General features: G+C 44.0%; 1 protein-coding gene across 2 annotated transcripts in view; it reads left to right on the forward strand.

The window, feature by feature from the left end:
- The window catches only part of AGMO (alkylglycerol monooxygenase), a 208047-nt gene that overhangs the window by 113002 nt on the left and 71025 nt on the right, over positions 1–24020 (forward strand). For both annotated transcript variants that reach the window (XR_014474784.1, XM_083186794.1), the window contains exons 10-12: positions 132–248; positions 2625–2707; positions 4253–4358. Coding sequence is in view for 1 of the 2 variants with exons in the window: in XM_083186794.1 (XP_083042920.1) it covers positions 132–248; positions 2625–2707; positions 4253–4358 (306 nt within the window). In the remaining variant the exon portion in view is untranslated. The remainder of the gene's footprint in view (positions 1–131; positions 249–2624; positions 2708–4252; positions 4359–24020) is intronic.

The following is a 24020-nucleotide window of genomic DNA, read 5'->3' on the forward strand; positions in this document are numbered from 1 at the left end:
AGTTGCATGACAAAACTTACATTTTCATACTCAATTGTAAAATGATACTATAATTTAATATTTTATATGAAATATATGTTATGTCTTCTAATATATAAATATTAATCCCTTATTTCATTGACCAACTACAGGTTACTGGAGATGAAAAGCCCTATGAACCCGGAATGTCAACGCCATTACAGTTCTACACCATTATACACTTCCTCCTTTTACTCGCTGTTTACCGACACATGTTCGAGGCCAAACTTGTGAGTAAAGAATTCATACTATTTACAATGTTCCAAACGGTTTTCTCTTTATTACTCACACGGCAGCACATAGCAAAATAAGAATCCCACGGCCTGCATTCACATGCTCAAAATATCATTTACAAATACACTGGGAGAATACGCTTCTATCAGGGAGAATTTGCACCCCGGATAAACAGGCAGTTCCACTGCAGAACTTGATTAGTACAGTATACGCTGTATAGGATTAGCAGATAATTATGGGCAGATTCAGTAAAGCAAAACAAGTCACAAACCATTCAAGGAGAGCAAAGACATTTGTATATTGTTTCTGTGCAGAGTAAATACTGTCTGCTTTTGCTTGTAGCCCACAGATGTGAAACAGCTTTATTTTTACCCTGCAATTTAGATTTCAGTTTGAACACACCCCACCCGGGGGAACTCAAAATTCAAATAAGGGAGCTTCCCCTATTGCAGACCCCTCCCCTCCTGGAGCAGCCACGGCGCCCCACCCAAATCTAACTCTCTCTGCACATGTCCATGTGTGTACCCTTTTTGCTTAGCTAACAAAACTGAATCCGGCCCCTATACAAACATGTCTGCAACCCTCCTTGCAAAACATACGTCCAAATCTCCAACTGAGGGGTATACAGTGAGCCCCAATGAATTTCTAGCCTTAAAAGTAAGCATGTATCTATTTTGACATGCCACATGTCTTATTTGGAGGACACCTATTGCATACCTCCCAATTTGTAGGGAGATGGAGGGACAAGCGTGCTGAAAATTTTGGGGGTGTGTCCTAAAGACAGGGGTATGTCCTATACTCGCGGATCTCCCGCGAGGCCACGCCCCTGTTTTGACGCTATGGGGGCATGACTGTGAGCATCTAGCCATGCCCCCAGCCTCCTGGCTGCGGAAATAGACACATGCGCACAGCGTTTATTCACGCTGCTCAGCAGACAACAGGGGGACTCCCAAAATCCCCTCCCCCGCCGCAGGACACTGCTGGACGCGGGAGGGATGCGGGAATGTCCCTGAAAACCATGGGAATTGGGACTGTTGGGAGGTAGGCTATTTTTGTACTTAAGATGAACCATATTTGTTTTTGAAGAGTGTCGCTTCTACAGCGGCGTAACTACATTTTGGGCGCCCCCCCGCCGTTAAAGGGAGGGCGCCCAGTCACTCACCCGCCCCTCCGCCCGCCGGCCGCCGCACTAACCCCCGCAGTCTTAATTAGGTTCAGTACGTGCTGGTCCCGGCTCCCTTCTTCTGCTATGAGGACCACAAAATGTCCGCCCCCATACAGCAGACAGTTTCAGAGAACTGTGTGCTATATGGGGGGCGGCCATTTTTTGGTGGTCCTCAGCAGAAGAAGGGAGCCGGGACCAGCGCATACTGAACACAGGTAAAGTCTGGGGATGGGGGGGTTTGCGGGGGTTGGTGCGGCGGGCGGCGGGGTGTAACGTAACTATAGCACTGCAGCCCCCGGCGCCTGCACATGCATAGCGCCCCCCCGCGGTCGCGGGGACTGCGGTGCTATAGTTACGCCACTGCGCTTCTACCAAACTGTTACGTAGCCAATCCGAATTAGAAGATGCAGTATGTACAGGTATGACACTGACAATGGGCATTATTCTGGTTAACTCACTCGGAAGGTAAATTCGCACCCTTGCGAGTCATCCAGAACCTGCCCTCCAAATGGTGGTACGCCCGCCCCCCTTCGCACTCCGGGTTCATTTGCCCAGCATGCGAATTAATGTTTTACATAAACATCCATTCGCATGCCAGTGGGAACCTCCCCCATCTTTTGTTGGTCATCGACCATCGAATGATGTTGAAGGTGCACACGTATGTAAGGGTGGTCATGACCACTCGTACATATGGGTATAGAAATCCAGGGAATAGGGCGGGCAGCTGACATCTGGTTATGTCAGCTGTCTGCCTCCCACACATGCGTCACAAACACATTAACATGTGCACGCCCAGCGTTTGCATGGCAACGCCCATGAAACGCTGGGCGTTCACATATGCTAATAAGCCGGCCCAGCACCCGAAACCCCTCTCCACCCCCCTGCTCGAAAGGCAGGGTGCGTGCATTCGGCAAACAGATTTTGCGCCGGGTTCACCCACTCCCAGCGTATGCACATGCGCAGAAATGCTGCTAGGCCTGCGTATACGCAAAACATCGATCCACCTTGCAAATTCACACAAGAGCGAGTCAACCAGAATAAGGGCCTATGTGTGGGTTTTTGTGTCATATCAAACAGTGTGTTAACAGGGTCAAGCCGCAGTTGTCTTTGCTGTGGTAGAAAGTTGGATATGATTTCAGAGACTTTTACTAATGAGTAATTAGCAGTAATTAGTGTTTTATTCTGTTCGTATTTCATCTATCACCAGATACTTACACAGATAACGCTGCTGCTGAGGATCCTCTACATTCTGCTGACTCTGACGTCCCTGGGATACCTACTAGAGCACAGGTGAGTACTTCAAGGGCAAACAATGCCTTTATTTCAAAGGAGTGACAGTACTATACATACTAAATATCTAAACATGTATACGTTAGAGCAGAGAAGGGAAAGAGGGGACAAGATAGAAATCTTCAAATATATCAAGGGCTTTAACAAGGTCCAGGTGGGAGACATTCTTCACAGGAAGAGGAGCAGCAGAACACGAGGACGTGCACTGAAACTAGAGGGAGGAAGATTCAGGGGAAATGTGAGGAAGAATTACTTCACAGAAAGAGTAGTAGATAAGTGGAATAGTCTCCCATCAGAGGTGGTAGAGGCAAATACAGTAGTACAATTTAAACATGCTTGGGATAGGCATATTGATATCCTTACAAAAAATAAGGATCAAATATGGTTTGAGGTAACATGTTTAAAAAAGGGGCAGACTAGATGGGCCAAGTGGTTCTTATCTGCCGTCAAATTCTATGTTTCTATATGTTTCTATGTTTCTACTGTAGCGTACCTGTCTGCGCTCCTATCTGTCCTAAGTAAGGCAGGGTTGCCGTCTTTTTAAATCTCCTCTCCGGGAGAAACCCGGAGAGGAGACCTTCAGCAGGAGTTAAGGGGTGGGGCTTGAACGTGACATCTTTAAGCCCCGCCCCCACAATGGAAAATACCACGGTTTGCCGATCGCTGCCGAGGGAGTGGGGCTAAAATGACACGATTCTGACAATTTAGCCCGTCCCCTCATCGGAGATCGGCCAATCCAGTTATTTAAATGGGGGGGGGGGGGGAGCTGGGGTCCCCCAGAAACCGGGAGTAGGGATGGCCATCGTTGCAATTGCCATTGATGGTTGCCATCGTTGCCAATTCTGCAACTGGCCATCGATAGCGCTAAATTATGCAATAGAAGACCATCGATATTTTTACATATCAATGGTCATCCATTGTGTTTGATAGATTGGCCTGAAGGGCAATCAAAACACGGGGCGCGGGGCTTCACGGGTGTTGGGGGCGGAGCTATGCTCTGTGTCCCGGCACTTTGAAAAAAAAAAGCGAAATATCGTTTTGCTGTTCCATCGATCGAGGGAAACCATCTGGTTCTCCCCCATCGATTGCAAAAGTATATGATTTCGAATCATCGATGGTCATCCCTAACCGGGAGGGTTGCCCACCTTTCCAGGAGGCCGGGAGGGGGACCTGATCTTTGGGACACTCCCGGCCATTCCGAGAGGGTAGGCAACCCTGAAGTTTCATCTGTCTGGAAGAGGCCGGAGGTAATAGAGAGTTACATTCGAATATCACATAAACACTGAACATGGTGTTTACCACCATTTTTTAATATGTAAACATTTACATTTTGTGGTGTAGGTGTTCTGTAAGCCCTGAATAAAGCTAGATGTACTTTAATCCGTGTATGGTGCAGCTGCTGCGAGGCCCAGGGGTGAGGATGACTCTTCCCGGGCAGGCTGTCATTTTCCGCCACAAGCGTGTTTTTTTTAAATAAGACTTCATATTCAATACTGATTAACCGAAGATAGTAAATAGATTTTTGTGCCCTCCATCTTGTTGTAGGCCTAATGCAGCGTTTCTTGAAACCGTCCGATGTTCGGCTTTTCTGTTGCTTCAGAAATATGGCTGCCTGACAACAGACATTCCCTCTCTGACCGGTATCTGTGAGGTAAGAAATCTATTTACTTTATTGACAGCTTTGCCGCATGTAATCACTTGGGCACAATGGGCCTGATTCAGACCTAATCGCACGGCCGCTAATTTGCTGCATCCAGCGATCAGGCATTCGCCGCCCCCTGCGAATTTATGTGCACAGCTTGTGAAATCTCTGCAGCCATGCAAATACCTGCGGGTTCTAAAGATTTTCCAACTGTGTGCGTTCTAGGCCTTATTCAGATATGAGCTCAGTACAAATTTGTTTGGAAAATGGGCAAAACCATGTGCACTGCAGGTGGGGCAGATGTAACCTGTGCAAAGAGAGTTAGATTTGGGTGGGGTGTGCTGAAACTGAAATCTAAATTGCAGTGTAAAAATAATGCAGCCAGTATTTACCCTGCACAGAAACAAAATAACTCCCACAAATCTAACTCTCTCTATACGTGTTACATCTGCCCCACCTGCAGTGCACATGGTTTTGCCCATTTTCCGAACAAATTTGTACTGAGCTCTGATCTGAATAAGGCCCTCTGTGCGTAGCCCAGGACCTACTTGGCGGCTGCGATAGAAACAGTTGGATCGGGGCCGGAGCTGACGTCACATGACTTCCCCTCACACGCCCAGGCACGCCTATGTTTTCCCTGACACTCCCAGAAAACGGGCGGTTACCACCCTCAACCGGGCTTTCTGTCTGTTAATCAACTTGCATATGGCCAGCGATTACAAATGTAGCAGTCTTTTATCGCAGGATGGCCTCATAGTCTATCGATAATGAGGATTCGTAGCTGTACGATCAAGTGTGAATCAGGCCCAATGTCCAGTAATGCTATACGCTGAGTAAATGCTGGATAAGTATCATTATATATAGTATACTATATTACACACACACATACAGAGGAAAATGAATACATCTTTAACTCTGTACATTTCACGGACATGATTTCCTAAGTGACCCACAATGGTTTCTTTGTTGTAATCCGGCACATAACTCAGCCATATTTTTGCCCCGGTGCGGTGCCTGTGATTACTCCATTGTTTCTCCCTACTTCCTGAGACAAAAACCTTAAAATATCCCCATAACAAGGTGCATTAGTTGTGTGTTATTACTGCAATGCTTGGCCGCTTTGACCCATTTTCATCCCAGTATTTATGGCATGTTTATACTCGCTGAGCCTCAGCTATAGCCTGCTCCTGCTTCGCACGGCAAAGATCCGCTCCAGATTCCTCTGGCACTTCATAAACCAGTCTGAACTCCACCGTAGCGTTCTTAGGTGTTCTCCTGTTTACCAGGTATCAGGATAGTGGTTTTCAAGATGGAGTTCGGAGAAGTTTATGAAGTGTCAGATGAATGCAGAGCAAGCTATAAAGGGGAAACCAATTGTTTTGAGTCGTATGTGGAATAAATTTTGGAATTGTATAGGATGTGCGGGCCTGTTTTTTTTTTAAGGAATTGTTTCCAACTTTTTTATTTTATTTATTTTTTTATTTTAAGAAAAGCAAACCGCAGGATGGTTCTTTAAAGGGAGTAGCGTAAAAAGGGAATCAATATCGTGATGCAAATATACGGCGAGATTAATGCCAATTTCACAAAACATAATACAGCTTCTGATGTATCGGGTTTCTGAAATAATAGTTACCATCATTTTTGGACTTGCAGAAAAACAATAGCCGCATGCTGGCAGCTGCCATCGCCGGGGTAAATATATGTATCGTGGCTCTTAAACGTACTTGTTTTACGAGGTTTAGATGAGCAGCTAAAAAGCATTTAACTATTTTGTGTGCATTACCGTGACATGTCTGGCACAAATCTACCCATAAATATTTTCCCTGATTTGATGAGGTTAAAAGGTTGCAAGAGAGTTACTGTAACTGGAGAACTCGGCGGCGCAGTGTGAGCCGGGGAGACGTGGATTGTGCGCCAGCCAGGTATAAAGTGTAAAACTGATGGGCAACAGGCGGCCCTCTGGCCTGCCACCTGTGGCCCCCGAATCGTTCCTACTTTATTGTCAGCTTTTTTGCGTTCTAGCGTGTAACACTTGTTTAATATATCGGCTGATATGTTATTACAGTTTGTGACTTTCTTTGATTAAATGCATGGTGGTGAGTTATTACGGAGATTATGGAAACAGTTTAGCCAGAAGAGAGATCAGTGTGAGCCAGAGAGTACAGTGTATAGGTCTCCGAGAACATGGCTGCAAGACTGTTCAAAAACTATATGCAGCACATACTTTTTGGACTTTGCAATGTGATTTGCGTGGGATCGGGCAATGCATCGGAGACCTAAAATGCACCATGTATGGGGCTGGGCACCTTAAGGACAGGGGACAACTCTGGATATTTAAATAAAAAAAGTTACACTATTATCAAGAGCCGCCCCCCCCCCCCCCCCCCAGGAGCAAAACGCTTGATTCGTGGGTCTATGGTGGGTGGGGCTAAATTGACACAATTCTAAAGGACATATATCATATTGGCTCCGCCCTTCCCCATTGACCCAAATTGCTGCAAGGTGTTGGGGCTTTGTAATATCATTCCTGCTCTCTCCCTCTTTTGTAAAGAGGATGGGGGGGGGGGATTTCTGGGTACTCATAACCCCCTCCTGTGTGTGCTCTTGCGTAAGTATAATTATGCAGGTTGTTCAGTGTGTGTGTCCTTGTCCGAGGGGCCACACATGTGACCTGTACTCCCTGTACCCAATATAGCAATTTGTGTGGCTCCTTTTCAGGTTATAGGGCCCCTGAAGTGTATCAGGTTGCCTATCGCTGCAGTAACCTTCCAATCATTGAGGAGATGCATGCAGTGAGATAATGCAGAGCTTGGACCCTTTCCTGTGTATCCATTGAGGGAGTTGCCAACTTGTAGCGTTTCTGTGAAGATCGTTCCCAGAATTAAACATAGAAAATAGGATTTGATGCCAGAGAAGAACCAGCTGGCCCGTCTAGTGTGCCCGCAGCGAAACCTATTTCATTATCTATGTTTTGTTTAGTAAGTAGTGAAATAAAATACAGAACGACTGTGCTCCCTCTACATGCTGAGTTACGCAAGATCCGAAAAATTTGAGCGTTCTACCTATAGCTGTTTCTGGAGAATGACCCAGAGAAATGCATCAAGCAATATACTGTATACAGTTCATTAACCTGGAGTGCCAAACAAACCTTCAAGCATATACTGTGTACATATACATGTATGTCACTGACATGCTATCAAACTAGCCTTTGAGAAAGGTACTAGTTACCAGCCTGTAGCGCGACATTTTCTTGAGGCACGTCACACATTACCAATGATCATTGACCACATTCCAGCTACCATTCGTGGTGGCAATCGGTCCCTGAAACTTTTGAAGTGTGAAGCTAAGTGGATTCAGTGTCTTAGCACTGTGGCCCCTAAGGGGCTCAATGAATTTAGAGGCTTACACTGTTTCCTATGATTATTACTCTTTGACCGTATCCTGTTGATTAACACTTGTATTACCTTTTATCAATGAGCCAGCTTATCCCCTATTTGCTAATATTGTGCTTGCATTTTTGATCATTATCGCTTTTTTGTCTTTAATATCATGTATTTATCCAATGTGTCATTAACTTTGATTGGATCGATTTTCACTTCTACATTATGATTCTTATCATTCGTATTGATAGCCGATTATATTGCCTACCCTCGCTGTCTTGTTTTTATTTTGTATGTTTTACGGTATGTTTATTTTCACTGTATTTGCTAACTCCGGTGGCTAGGTATACCTGGATCACATGACGTCAGCCCAATTGAGGTCACCTGACTAGCAATAGCCACTGGGATACTCTCGGGCTTTGTTACTGTGTTTCTATGGTTATGCCAGCCTCTCGCGTCCTACGCCGAGGTCAGGTGGAACAAGCGTGCTGACGCACATTATGGGGGTTATTCTGCTTGGTGCGGTGGGACCGTACGCGGTTGGTTCGGTTTTTTTTTTCCATCTGCGCATGCGTAGCTTTCGCTATGCGCATGTGCGGCGATCTCACACCGCTCACTGACGGGTCTCTCCGTACGAAAAAAACTGTCCGCAAGAGCACGGTCATTGTGGGCGGCATGTGGGCGTTTTTAGGGGAGCGGCCGGAATAATGAGGAAAACTGGGCGTAAACATGGGCGACACGGGGGTGTGCACCAAATATGAATGGTGCTACAACCGCTCGATTGGCAAAAGCACCGTGCATTTTGGACCAAAAACAGACGGATGCCAAAGATAGCTCCTGACCACTCTTAGAGCTACCGCATGAGAGCGGACGCCTGGGTCTGCTAATTAACCCCTTCCCGACATTTGACGTATATATACGTCATGGCCGGGATGTACTTCCCGACACATGACGTATATATACGTCATGACTTTAAACTGTCACCGCGTCTAGGGACGCGGTGACAGAGGGACGATGTCTGCTGTCCCTGACAGCAGACATGTCCCAGCATGCCCAGGGGGGGTGGAGATGCCTCCCCCCCGTCGGCGATCGCTGCGATTGGCAATGTGAACAGCCAATCGAAGCGTTTTCCTGTGTTACCGGCGAATCAGACGCTCGGTAACACAGGGATCAATCACCGCCGGGTGTGAGTGGGTCACCGGTGGTCACCGGTGATGACCACACCTCACCCCACCTGCCCCCAAGGCTGTGATTGGTCCGTCGGACCGACGGACCAATCACAGCCATGGCGCGTGATTTAAACTAACGGTGACTGCGCTGCAGACGCCATTCCGGTCTGGAATTGCGTGCAGAGCGGTCACCGTGCCAATCTGTCGCGATATACTGACCTGATCCTTGGCTGATACTTACTGTACCTGATCACCGCTGGTAGCGTGCTGCCAGCAGCTGGATGCTTCCTGGATCTTGTGACTTCCTGTGTGCTGCTGCTGCAGTGTCATAGAGTGACAGATAGTGAGAGATAGTGAGAGATAGTGAGAGATAGTGAGAGATAGTGACAGAGAGTGATAGAGAGTGCTATATTTTGTGTCTGCTGCCCCCCCTTTTGTGCTGATCAGTATATCTGTGCTGATCAGCAACTTTTTGGGGGTGCAGGGTTTTTTTTTTATATATATACCTGTCAGTTGCACCAAAGGTTGTGCTGCCTGTGCAACTGACTGCTGCCCCCCCTGCTGCCCCCCCTTTTGTGCTGATCAGTATAAATTAACTGATCAGCAACTTTTTAGGGGTGCAGGTTTTTTTTTTATATATACACCCTGTCAGGTTGCACCCACAGTTGTGTGCCTGCTGCCCCTCACTGCTAATCAGTGTTGCATCACTGCATCACTGATCTGCAGGTTTTTTTTTTTGGAGAGTGCAGTGGGGTTTTGTTTTTACACCCACGTTGCTTTTGTGGGTGTCCTGTGGCCGCTGAGCGCTGATCAGTGACGTACATCACTGAACAGCATTTTTGGCACAGGGTTGATATAATTTTTTTTCTGCAGTTTTTTTAAATTGATTTTTTTTTTGAAGAGTGCTGTGGTTTATTTTTTTTAAATTGTTTTTACACCCACGTTGCTTTTGTGGGTGTCCTGTGGCCGCTGAGCGCTGATCAGTGACGTACATCACTGAACAGCATTTTTGGCACAGGGTTGATATAATTTTTTTTCTGCAGTTTTTTTAAATTGTTTTTTTTTTGGAGAGTGCTGTGGTTTATTTTTTTTAAATTGTTTTTACACCCACGTTGCTTTTGTGGGTGTCCTGTGGCCGCTGAGCGCTGATCAGTGACGTACATCACTGATCAGCATTTTCGGCACAGGGTTGATCTATTTTTTTTTTTTTTGGGATCAAATTCCTGTTGCCTTTGAGCGCTGTTCAGTGACGGACGTTACTGACCAACATCTGTGCTCAATTTTTGGCGCAGGACCTTTTTTTTTTTTTTTAACCCCTTCAAGGTTGTACCAAAAGCTGCCTTGAAGTTGCTGAGTGACGTACATCACAGATCAGCATTTTTGCCACAGGGTTGATCTAATTTTTTTTTTTTTTATTATTGGGATCAAATTCCTGTATAAAGTATTTTTTTTTCTGCACTACATACACACTACACACTACATACCCCCCCGTGTTATAATAAAGTTTGTACCCCCCCTACACTATACACGTGTTGAAACATTACACTTACAGAAACACAAAAATAAAAATGGCATCCCAAATGGCATCCCAAATGTCATCCCAAAGAATGTATTCAGTGGAGGAGGCATATGCCATGCTTGCCTCTGACTCTGACACAGCCAGTGATGCAAGCGGGGAATTTGAAGGATTCGTCTTAACCTCATCTTCCTCCTCTAGTGATGAGGGACCCCCTCAAAGACGCCCCCGTAGAGCAGCTGAGACCCCCCCCCCCAAATGATTGATCCCGTATGGACCCCACCACCAGACAATTTTGAGCCCCAGGTTCCTGAGTTTTTGGCCATCCCAGGAATCCAATTTGATTCAACAGGTCTCAGAGAAATTGACTTTTTCAAATTATTTATTCTCTGATGATTTTATAAATTTAATGGTGGACCAAAGTAATTTATATGCCCAGCAGTTTATTGCTCAAAACCCCACGTCATCATTTGCTAGGTGGACCCCTGTAGATGCAGTAGAGATGATGACGTTTTGGGGTCTGGTGTTACATATGGGCATAGTAAAAAAGCCAGAAATTAGGCAATATTGGAGTACAGATGTTCTGTACAGCACCCCACTTTACCGTATGGTCATGACTCTGACTCGTTTTGAGACAATCCTTAAATTTTTACATTACACCGATAATGCACAGTGCCCACCCAGAGATGATCCCACCTTTGACCGGCTATTCAAAGTCAGGCCGGTCATTGATCATTTCAGTGCCAAATTTGCAGAGATGTACATCCCTGAAAAATTTATTTGTATCGACGAGTCCCTTATACATTTTAAAGGAAGGGTTAAATTCCGCCAGTACCTTCCCAGTAAGAGGGCAAGGTATGGCATAAAAATGTATAAACTGTGTGAAAGCACCTCAGGGTACACCCACAGGTTTAGGGTATATGAAGGGAAGGATTCAAGAATTGAACCGCCAGAATGCCCCCCCTCCCTCGTAGGTGTTAGTGAAAAAATTGTCTGGGATTTAGTGCACCCCTTCCTGGATAAAGGTTATCACCTCTATGTGGATAACTTTTACACTAGCATCCCCCTGTTTAAGGCCCTTGGTTCAAGAGGTACAGCAGCTTGCGGTACTGTGCGCAAGAACCAAAGAGGCCTCCCAAAAACGCACATTGCCCAAGTACTGAGAAGGGGTGAAAGCAGGGCACAATCCACCGAAAATATGTTGTTGGTCAAATATAAGGACAAGAGGGATGTCCTTATACTGACAACAATTCATGGAGACAGTACCACCTCCGTCCCTGTACGAGGTACCAATACCCACACCTCAAAACCTAATTGTATCCTAGATTACAATAAGTACATGGGCGGAGTGGATCTTTCAGATCAGGTACTGAAGCCATACAGTGCCCTGCGGAGAACAAAAATCTGGTACAAGAAGCTGGCCGTGTATATCATCCAGATGGCACTGTATAACGCTTACGTGCTATTCCGTTCTACCAGCCAGAGGGGGACATTTATGCACTTTCAAGAGGAAGTCATAAAGGGCCTAATATTTGGGAACCAGCAGGCAGAGGGCCCCAGTACTTCTAGTACTGGCCCCCGTATTGTACCAGGGCAGCATTTTCCTAACGAAATCCCCTCCACTGCAAAAAAGGGCAGGACAAAAAAAGGTGCAAAGTTTTCTATAAAAAGGGAATAAGAAAGGATACTATTTTCCACTGTGAAACTTGCCCCGACAAACCCGGCCTATGTATAAAGGAGTGTTTTAAAATATACCACACATCTATGGATTATTAGGTTCATCATTTCACCGTGCTTCGGGGGTCTTGCTAATGCCACATAGCACCCACCATTCATTCCACCAGAATCTGAGCTGCAAAATCCAAAAATCACTCCTTCCCTTCTGAGTCCTGCCATGCACCCAACTGGTATTTTTTGGTCACATGTGAGGCATTGCCGTACTCGGGAGAAATTGGGGCACAGATTTTGGGGTGCTTTGTCTCCTTCATTCCTTGTACAGAATACAATAGCACACAATCAATAAAGCGCTCCCAATCCACACCATGTGACAAAAGAATTAATTTGAAGGAAAAGAAATAAAATTGATTACTGTCCCTTCAAGAGCTTGTCAATTTTGTTCATTCCCATATAGTGGATCTGTGAATGACACCCTAGCTCAATGCAGCTCATTCAGCATGCATATCACCAAGGGGAAAATAACACTAATTTAGTGCAGATGGTTAAATCCTTTTATTAGGGTTATATACTCAGAATGCACTCACAATATCTCACTTGGCATAAGCGTGTTTCAGTATTAATCCACTGGCAATCAGCATCAAATTCTCATTTCAAAGTGATGAGTCATAGAAGGGATTAGAAAGAAAACAACAATAGTGCAGATAATTAAAACAACAAGATTTTTAATATATAATGCACTCACAAATAGCAGACGAAAACAAAAGCATATTGGTATCCCCAATGGCAAAGCAGGAACCCGATGTTGGAAATCTCACTCCTGAAGAATGGATCGTGCTTCACTGACCCTCCGGAAAGGTCAGACTCAGGAAGCCAGGAGTCGGGGTCCACATCTAGTCGCCAGTATGAGGGTCCAATAGTCCACGCTAAACGCGTTTCGGAAAAAATCCTTTATCAATAGCGTGGTTTGTAGGCTGACTGAGGCTGTATTTAACAGCCTTCTAATTGCACATACGAGCGGCAGCTGCCGCTGATCGCACATGCGCAGAATAACTATCCAAAATGGCGGTGCGTTTCACAGACCCGGAAGTGCCGGGTCTTTGCGTTCCACCATGTTATTTCAATGCGTAGCGTTCATCACATTTTTTAATCTACATGAAAGAAGACATGGATCTCAGTAACAATCTTATGATTATTTACATTTAATATAAATATGCCATCTGTGATTCTCCTATTCATGATGAATAAAGATTAAAATGGGTAATATTTAATAATGAAAAATATGAATAAAATATATGTTAAAACACAATATTAAAAATTTTAAAATAAATCGAAAATCACAGAAGGCTTACAAAGCAATTGTACAGCAGAATACATAAGAGGATATCGCACCCAAAGACATCGATACTAAAAAACATCGATGTCCGTACGGTACGTATACCTACAGGAAATCAGAAAGCAAAAAGGAACCATTAATTTAAAAAGTGCTTCAACTCAAATTCACCGTTTAGGCCCCTTGGAACAAGGGTGCCCAAACGGTGGATCCATCGCATCTCATTCCTTGATAACCTTGTATCGATATCCTTTGCTTTCCACCTTGCCGTAATTTGCTGAATACCCCAAAAATTAACAATGTTAAGTTCATTTGACTCATGATGGGACTTAAAATGGGCTGAGACTGTGTGCGTAAGCAGCCCTTTTCTGATATTGTATACATGTTCCGCCAGACGGACTTTCAATTGTCTGGACGTTTTCCCAACGTAGAATAATCCACATGAGCATTCCAGTAAGTATATAATATTTTTGGAGTGGCAGGTGATAAAAATTTTTATTTTAAAATTTTCTGATTTCACATTGAATTGTGTTATTTTTCTATCTTTATTCTTGACCGTCTTGCACATTAGGCATGATCCGCATCTGTGAAAGCCATTATTGCGTTCACTATGTCTTGTTTCCACCTCTGTACTACTGTTGACCAAATGGTCTTTTAGAGATGGGGCTCTGCGGTATATAAAAGATGGGCGAGCAGGTAAAATATCTGTTAAAATAGGGTCTTGCTTAAGTAACTTCCACATGTTTTTAAAAACCTGTTCAATTTCTTTGTGCATGCCTGTGTATTGAGAAATAAATGATAACTGATATTTAGTACCATCTAAATCACCCTTTTCTTTCTCACGTAAAAGAGTTTGTCTCTCAATGTTGTCAATTTTCTCTTTCGCTTTATCTAATAGATTCTCATTGTACCCTCTTGCCGTTAATCTATTGGAAACTTCAATAATTTGTTCATTATAGACAGATTCATCCGTGCAGTTTCTTTTAATTCTAGAGAACTGGCTATAGGGTATCGAGTCCAGCCAATTTTTGTGATGTTGGCTGGATCTCTCTATATAACCATTGGAATCAGTTTCTTTTCGAAAGGTTTTTGTCTTCAAAATACCTTCTTCGACATATATAGTAAGATCCAAAAAGGTGACTTGTACTTTACTGGTACTAAAACTTAATTTAATAGCAAAATTATTAATATTAAGATTATCACAGAATAATTTAAGGCTATCTAAATCACCCCTCCATATAAAAAACACATCATCAATGAATCGATGCCAGGACACCAGGTTTGCCGCCAGTTCACCTGTGCCCCAAATGGTAAGTTCCTCCCAGTACGCCATAAACAAATTGGCGTAACTGGGGGCAAACCTGGTGCCCATAGCTGTGCCAATCTGCTGTACATAAAAAGTCCCTTCATAATAAAAATAGTTATTGGTTAAAATAAAGAGAATACTTTCAATTAAAAAGGATTTGATACCCTCATTTAAAGTGCTTTTATTCAAAAAGAAGGAGACGGCTTCAATCCCCTTATCACTTGTTATTATTGTATATAAGGTACTGACGTCCGCACTACATAAAACATCATTTTCCCTCCATTGATAGGTTTCAAGTTTCCTTAATACGTCTCCCGTATCCTTGGTATATGCTCTTGTTAGTTTGACGATTGGCTGTAAATATGAATCCACTACAGCAGATAAATTGCTGGTAATACTATTAGATTACAATAAGTACATGGGCGGAGTGGATCTTTCAGATCAGGTACTGAAGCCATACAGTGCCCTGCGGAAAACAAAAATCTGGTACAAGAAGCTGGCCGTGTATATCATCCAGATGGCACTGTATAACGCTTACGTGCTATTCCGTTCTACCAGCCAGAGGGGGACATTTATGCACTTTCAAGAGGAAGTCATAAAGGGCCTAATATTTGGGAACCAGCAGGCAGAGGGCCCCAGTACTTCTAGTACTGGCCCCCGTATTGTACCAGGGCAGCATTTTCCTAACGAAATCCCCTCCACTGCAAAAAAGGGCAGGACAAAAAAAGGTGCAAAGTTTTCTATAAAAAGGGAATAAGAAAGGATACTATTTTCCACTGTGAAACTTGCCCCGACAAACCCGGCCTATGTATAAAGGAGTGTTTTAAAATATACCACACATCTATGGATTATTAGGTTCATCATTTCACCGTGCTTCGGGGGTCTTGCTAATGCCACATAGCACCCACCATTCATTCCACCAGAATCTGTGCTGCAAAATCCAAAAATCACTCCTTCCCTTCTGAGTCCTGCCATGCACCCAAATGGTATTTTTTGGTCACATATGAGGCATTGCCGTACTCGGGAGAAATTGGGGCACAGATTTTGGGGTGCTTTGTCTCTTTCATTCCTTGTGAAAATGAAAAATTTTGAGCCAGAACTGCATTTTTGTGTAAAAAAATGTAATTTTTCATTTTCACAGCCCAGTTGTACCACAATTGGTGAAACCCCTGGGGGTTTGAAATGTACACTATACCCCTAGATGAATTCCCTGAGGGGAGTAGTTTGCAAAATGGGGTCACTTGTGGGGGGGTTCCACTGTATTGGTGCTTCGGGGGTCTTGCTAATGCAACATAGCACCCACCATTCATTCCACCAGAATCTGTGCTGCAAAATCCAAAAATCACTCCTTCCCTTCTGAGTCCTGCCATGCACCCAAATGGTATTTTTTGGTCACATATGAGGCATTGCCGTACTCGGGAGAAATTGGGGCACAGATTTTGGGGTGCTTTGTCTCCTTCATTCCTTGTGAAAATGAAAAATTTTGAGCCAGAACTGCATTTTTGTGTAAAAAAATTTAATTTTTCATTTTCACAGCCCAGTTGTACCAAAATTGGTGAAACCCCTGGGGGTTTGAAATGTACACTATACCCCTAGATGAATTCCCTGAGGGGTGTAGTTTGCAAAATGGGGTCACTTGTGGGGGGGTTCCTAACTTTTAGCATCTTATGGTGCCTAGAAACCTACATGGTGCCTAAAATATAATCTCATAAAAAGGAGGCTCCAAAATCAAGTAGGTGCTCCTTCTATTATGAAGCCTGTGGTTTGGTCAACGTGCACACTAGGGCCACATATTGGATATTTATGAAAACAAAAGAATTGGGGGAATCAATTTTTAGTCACATTTCTCTAGTAAAATCTACTGTGTTCCTTAGAAAAATGTATTAAAATTGAAAATCTGCAAAAAAAATGAAATTTTGAAATTTCACCTACACTTTGTTTTAATTCCTGTGAAACACCTAAAGGGTTAACAAACTTCCAAAATGCTGTTTTGAATACTGTGAGGGGTGCAGTTTTTGAAATGGCATCATTTATGGGGGTGTCTCACATACAAGTCCCTCAAAGTCACATCAGAACTGAACTGGTCCCTAAAAAAATCAGTGTTTGAAATTTTCTTGAAAATTTGAGAATTTGCTATTCATATTTTAAGCCTCCTAGTGTCCAAAAAAATTAAAAGGAGGTTGAAATAATGATGGAAACATAAAGTAGACATATGGTCTATGTTAGTTATTAACTATTTTGAGTGGTATGATTATTTGTCTCACAAGCAGAAAATTTTACATTTTTAAAATTGCTAAATTTTCAATTTTTTTACGACATTTTGGTATTTTTCACAAAAAAACACAGACTGTATCGACCAAAATTTACCACTAACTTGAAGTACAATGTGTCACGAGAGAACAATCTCAAAATCACTGGGATAAGTAAAAGCAAAAAAAAGTTATCCCTACTTAAGTGATACCTGTCAGATTTGAAAAAAAGGGCTCTGTCAGGAAGGCAAAAACAGGCTGCGGCGGGAAGGGGTTAACGCCGAATACAAGTAAATTACATACTCCTGAATGCAATAAGCAATGCTGCAATAACCATCTCACCCATTCAGTAAGTGTTTTTGTATACTTTAAAAAGCAGGACACTCAATTCACAGAAGTCGACATGTGTCAACTTTTTCACTGTAACACAAACATACCAGTTTTTTATATGGAAAAAGACACATAAACCACATCTAAGAGCAACAAGGATGTTTTTGGACTCAATTTCTACTTGCACTGTGGCATACGCTCAGATATACGGAAGGTGTCGGTGTGAAAACGGACGAGATCCGTCCGTGCACTGTGGCGTATGCTCTGATGTACGCCAGGTATTGGTGGCTAAGAGGGAGATCCGTCCATGCATGGTGGCGTACGCTCAAGTGTACACCACTCCCCTTTGTCGGTGTTTGTGACCGTCCGTGTGCGGCTGTTCTGTGGGCAGACTTACGCTCACCATCCGCGTATAGGAACGTACGGTGTGACGGACCGTACGTATGTTTCACCGATCCGATCAGAATAAGGCCTTATGTGCGCAGGACATGCTGACATCACTACACCTCCGGCGGCGGAGGGAGTATCCTTGAGTATGATTTGGTGCACGTAACTTGGTGTTTTGTATAAATACTGTTTGTATGCATTATTATTTGCTTCCTGATGATGAACAAGTAAAGTTCGAAACGTTGAAGTACTCCTGCTGTACCGTGTGCTTATTTGATGAGTGCCGCCTCCTGTATGTATTATGTGATCCCCGAGGGGAATTGGATGGCACCAGCACTTTGATTGCCAGCTGAGGACGTGCTGCTCGACCACCTGGTATTATATATATACAGGTACATTTGAGTAATTTAGAAGAAATTAATCAGTTCCCTGACTTGATATTTTAATTAGGGTAGGACTTAGTTAGGGTGAGGACCTGGAGGAAGTGTCATCTGAGAGTGATGATAATAATATCAACGATTTTTGAGAGTCTTCTAAGGTGGCGATATAAGGATTCCATTTCTGTAGGAAAGCTTTGGTAGATTGGTTCATAGTTAGCATTAATGAGCGTTTACCAACAGGACTCGTTTTAGAAGTTTAACATGTAGTTCTGACATTGACAGAGTAGTAGGGGCTATCCAATGAATCAAAATGAGTTTATTTGCCATGGTGAAGGCAATGGTGAGTAAGGGGATCATTTGAAGGTCGATAGCCACCTCTCAAAATTTAAACAAAGAGAAGCCATAGGATCCAAGGTAAAGGTTATGGAGGACATTTTATTAATAAAGTCTAAGACTTTATGCCAAAATTTAAGAACTTTGGTGCATGACCAAAAACAATGGAGGAACCTGGAGGAACCTGACATTTGGTGCATAAATAAAGCACAGGACATACAGATGGCGCGCCCCTGGTACTTGCCCGGGGATTGCCAGCATACCTGCGCTGGTGATTGCCGGCGCAGAGGCGCTCCATCTGACTGGGATGCGCGTTCGTCTCACACGCACGCGGGTCCCAGTTTCCGAACGGTGCCGCTGCGGGTCCCTGCCCGTCTCCACTTCATGGAGACGGGCAGGGATAGGGGGGACGGCGGGTGGCGAGGGGCACCAGGGGACGTGGAATAGAAAGTAGAAAGCACCGTAGCCACAGGGCGCACGTGAGCGTCTCGTGCGAGCGCCGGCTGCTGGCGGGGGCTGACGATAGAATCGCCAGCCCCTGCAAAGATGGAGCCGGCTCCATCTGTATGAATTATTGTAAATTGACAGGTTGACAAGTAGGTATCTACCCTGAATATCGGGTTGGACAGAGGATATCTCTATGGAAAGGGATTTGGAAGCCAGGATAACTACACCTCTAGCTTTGCTGTTGTAGGGGGCTGAAGCTATAACCTTCCATTTAAGCATCTGAGGTTTTAGGATTTCTTGGGGGAGTAGATGTGTCTCTTGGAAAAACGCGATATCAATGGACTGTTTCTGGAGATAGAGCGATACCTTTTTATTTTAAAACAACCAACTGGCTTACTGTATAATTGTTATATTAATATCGTCTCATTCTTCATTTATTCCATTATTAAGCTTCATCGTGAAGTCATAATCCTAGATTTGAATTATCCAATCCGCACCACTCATTTGATTTTTTTTTTAGAACATACAGTAACTTGTAATTATTGGAGATTTATTTTCCTTTTTAGTAACAATTTGTGCCAAAAGGTGATTATATATATGATGGTTACTGCTTGAATTAAAGGTTATAATAGTAATCATTTTTTTTTTTTTTAAACTGAGTTTAATGCAATGATTTTACTGTGAAATCAGCTTTTTATGGATGAATGAAATACCATAACACTTTATTGAGCAAAAGTTCAGAAAGGGAAACTACCTATGTTCATGACAAGCTTTCCCTGTACAATAAGGGCCTTGTGCTTCGGAGTGTTTTAAGTTGAGATGAGTATTTTTACTATGGAAAGTGCTTGTCTTTCGGGAGCTATGAATCTCTCTGCTGCAACAGGACAGAATTTCATGCTTTCTTGTGTGACTGACAGACGATGAACTACAGTGTATATCAGAATTCAAGGCAGTAAACCTGTTTTTTACTGATTCTGGGCTGTGCGTCTCTTATGTCAGTTGGAGTCTCTTTAAAAACAATGATGGATTTTGCAGACGCAGTAAATGCATTTCAAATGCTTTCGACTGAGCTTATATATTGTCTTTCTGTATTTTATTTGAGTCTGTTGTACTAGTTTATCAGTCCTTTATAGGCTCGCTTATGTCAATATTATTATTTGTAAATCTGTAAATATCATTGTAAAACATCTTTATTTTAGCAATGTTACCGTTACATATTATACATCACCATGACAACAACTCCACATTTTATTTAAATGTATTTTTTTTTATTTTTCAACTTACTGTATATTAAAAAACGGAATGTAACTTTAGTAGTTTGTCGCGCTGTATTTTAGTGAAGTCCCGGTTAAATTGATTTGATTTACATGGAAGTATTTGTCTCTATAAACAAATTTATTGACCTATTCCTCTCATAAGCGAGATCCCAGGTAAATCTGGGGGAGTTCAGCCAATCACAGGGGGCAGAAATTGGAGAAAGGAACTGTTACGGTCCCCAGGGGTGAATTAAGGTGCGCATGGGTTTGAGGCTTCAAATTATTATAATAAGAGGTGGAGGAAATGGTGAAGTATATAATATTTTTATGGAAGTGGTTCAGCTGTATACATAGAGCAGTATCTAGCATCTCAAAAAACACATTTTAAACTTAAAATCATCACAACAGTCCAGGGAGTAAATTTACTCAGTTGTTTTTCAAAATCAGCAGCTTCTCGGCGAGTTTCCATGATGGAACCAACTGCTCAGAAAAACGTGGTTGTTTGTATTTTGCCTTGCGTGCTTTTTTCATATTCTGCTTTACATTTAAGAGTGATTCAGGGGCCTTTGCGGAAAGGGGGGCAACCCTCCCGCATAAACCCCAATCTCCCGCGATCTGCCCCTCGGCGGGAGGGTCCGTGGATAAAATGACGCGATTGCGTCATTTTAACCCCGCAGTGCAATGCCTGAAATACCGGCATTGCGCGGCGGGGGTGGGGCTAAAATGACGCGATCACTGTAGGCACGCCCCCCAACAGGAAAGCCCGTCTGTGGCTCCGCCCCCAATCCGCCTCTTTTTAACTACCGGCGATGGTCCCGTCCCCCTGCAGAGCTGGCTGCCCTCTCCCGGAAGGCAGCCAGCAAAAGTCGGCAAGTATGATTTACCAATAACAGGCCCCACTACCGTTACTCGGCAGACACACTGTAAATGCACACGTTTTGTAATTCTGCCAAAGCTGTATACTGCTGGTGGCTTCGCACTGGACCCCCAATATCACTTCCTATTAAACTCCAGCCTGCTGCTAAAGCCCCATACACACACAGCGATTCTCCCCGACGTTGGCGGGGGGCAGGCATCTTGCAGGTCCAGACATACACAGTTGTCAATGTCGGTAGGGAATGGAGCGGTGGCGGAGTGACGAGGGGAGCGGGGGCCATGCTGCGGCTGCAGCATTGCTGTTGTTAAAGAGGACCTCCCTCATCAGTACATACAGGACAAGGAAGGCGGTCGTTAACACATCATTTACAATATTCAGGGTATACACTACTAGTACATACAATATAGCAATATCTTTTACTGTATCTTCTAGTGTGTATGGGGCTTAATACCAGGAATAATCCTGGAGGTGTGCAGTTAATGCAGCCCCTGATTGGACTTCAAAGCTACTCCATCTGTCCAATCAGGCATCACATCACCTATACCCGCCTGTCATCCCCTGCTGTCTCACTCTCCTACTGGTTAAAGTCCACTTTCCAAAATGGAAGCCCATAGCAACCAATCATCCTATAGATAACATTTATCTAGTGAATTCTATAAAATAATAGCTAGCGGTTGATTGGTTGCAATGAACAAGTGCTCCACCTTTCTTTTTTAGATGGTTTCATATAGCACTGTAACAAGCGCTCCCGGCTTGTGCTGGCCCCGCCTCCTTTATATGTGATGTCACGCACAGGGGGCGGGATTGGAGGCACCCTGAATCTTCATCAGTCTCCGGAGTCCAGCAAGCTACAGTGTAAGGGCACTGCTGCCACCCTACTGGTTGCAGAATGCTGTTCCATGCCCCCTGCAAGCCAGAGCATTGTCAAATGGGGGCGGACAGCAGTCTCTTTCTAATGTCACATTCCCCTATCACTAGGTGCTTTCTATAATGCACTAATACATTACAATATATCTACGCCACGTATCACCCTCCCTATAATACCAAACGTGCTTTTAGTCCAGTTCTGAGCTGCGCTTGATATTGGCAGGGTAAGGAGGGAGCACTGTGTGTGGTTTGTGAACTCTTTAATAATTAGGAGACGTGTGTGCTTTTATGGCCATACTTAGGTTGTGTAAAACACTGGAGCACTCCAAGTTCTTACGCTAATTATTCACAGGCAGACAACACAGTGATCCAGCTCTGCTGGTTTGAAGCGGGAAATAGTGCGGCCACATGGGCTGCAAACACCCCATTGCTTTTAATTATCTCACTTCCCCAAGATAACAATTCATCTTAAGATTATTATTCTTTTGCATTGACTACAGGGTTGTCATTTGCAGCTGTCCCATTCCTCACGTTAGGAAATTTATACATATAAAGGGCTAACTACTCCTCACCTCTATGTGGGGAAGTACCGTCACTGACCACTAGAGGCCACTCCACAGGCCAAATGACTCCTTTGTGTGCTGAAAGATGTCATAACAGAATGTGAAAGCCATTTTTGCAGGGACACTGATCTGTTTCAAACTTGTTTGCAAAGTGTGTGGAGGCCTTAAAACCTCACTGGGAGGCACCAATACAGAAGCGACCATACTGTTTTCTTGTGTAGGGATTTGAGGCTGGCTGCTACTGTATTATATTATATCCTTAATTTATCTGTCGCCGCAAAGCCCAACATCGCATTGCGAGTTTGGGCAAATTTATCACATCCCATCTGCAGGGTTTATAAACATTGCTGCATCAGGGGTCATAATACCCCAAAAAAGCAGCAGGCCAGATGTTCTAAGCCTCAAAAAGTGATAAAATGGAGAGCGATAAACCACCAACCAATCAGCTCCTGACATTTTTTAAACACAGCCTGTGACATGGAAGTTAGAAGTTGATTGGCTGGTGGTTTATCACTCTCCATTTTATCAATTTTTAAGCTTAGTATATCTGGCCAATGCTATAAATATGGGAAGTGTTAGGCGCCATGGCCGCCTACCTTCTGTGTCCCTGAGCGCTCCTTGTGCTGCTCGCGCTGGAGGCTCAGGGACAGGGGACAGCCGCAGCCATCAGTGTCCATGCAGGCACCGGGGATGTTGCTAGGCAACGCCCGGAACTCCCACTTCCCCGTACGCGCGCGCGATTGACAGCATGGAGGCGTCAGGATGTTGCAACTCCCCAAACTTCCACCAGGCGTCTGTCAGCATTGGCGGCAGCATGTCACCCATGCCTATAGGCGGGGTGATTTGAATATAAACCAGCTTCTCTGTTGTGAGGATGCCAGTTATAGCATCCTGAGCCCTAGCCCAGCTTTGTGCCTCAGTCCTGCGTGTTCCTGGTCCCATTGGGGTTGCTGTCCCAGCATTCCAGCTCCCCGCCATCCTGCTGTGCCTGTGTCCTGCTCTGGTTTGCCATTTCCATCTCACAGATACAGTAAGTCAGGAGATATCTGCTTAAGCTTTTTGTGTTTTTTTCTGGTGTCATCTTTTGCATTGTTGCATTCCAGTCATTTTGATATACCACGGTTCCATCTTGTGTATTGTTACATTAACTTGTCTTTGAGGCTTCATATATCTTATAACGTTTTCTTGCATTGTTGCATTTGTTGGTTACTTCCTTGTTTGGAGGGTTTGTGCGCTCAGGCTAGCTAATTCCATCTTCCGGCCGCCTTGCCACCTGTAGCAGTCTTTTCACCCAAAAGACCTGGCGGCACCGGGGTAGGGATGGAACTAATCTACCTCCACGAATGTGGCTGTTATAGGTGAAGCCATAGTTTGCAGGAGGCAAACGGGATAGCAGGGTGTCCGCAACAAGGTGCCTGTGCACCACCTTCCTAACACGAAGACACCAGAAGAGTAGGCTGCTCTCCAGCTTCCTCCGCCTTTCTTAGTGAATCGGCCATGATGATGTGACATTAGAAAGGAGATGAGAGAGCGCAGTAGGTAAAAAGATAACAATTTAATATACACAATAAAAATACATTAAAAATGCAATATTAAACCAGTAA

Source organism: Crinia signifera, chromosome 5 (assembly GCF_055691185.1).
Source record: "Crinia signifera chromosome 5, ASM5569118v1, whole genome shotgun sequence".
Classification (NCBI taxonomy): Eukaryota; Metazoa; Chordata; class Amphibia; order Anura; family Myobatrachidae; genus Crinia; species Crinia signifera.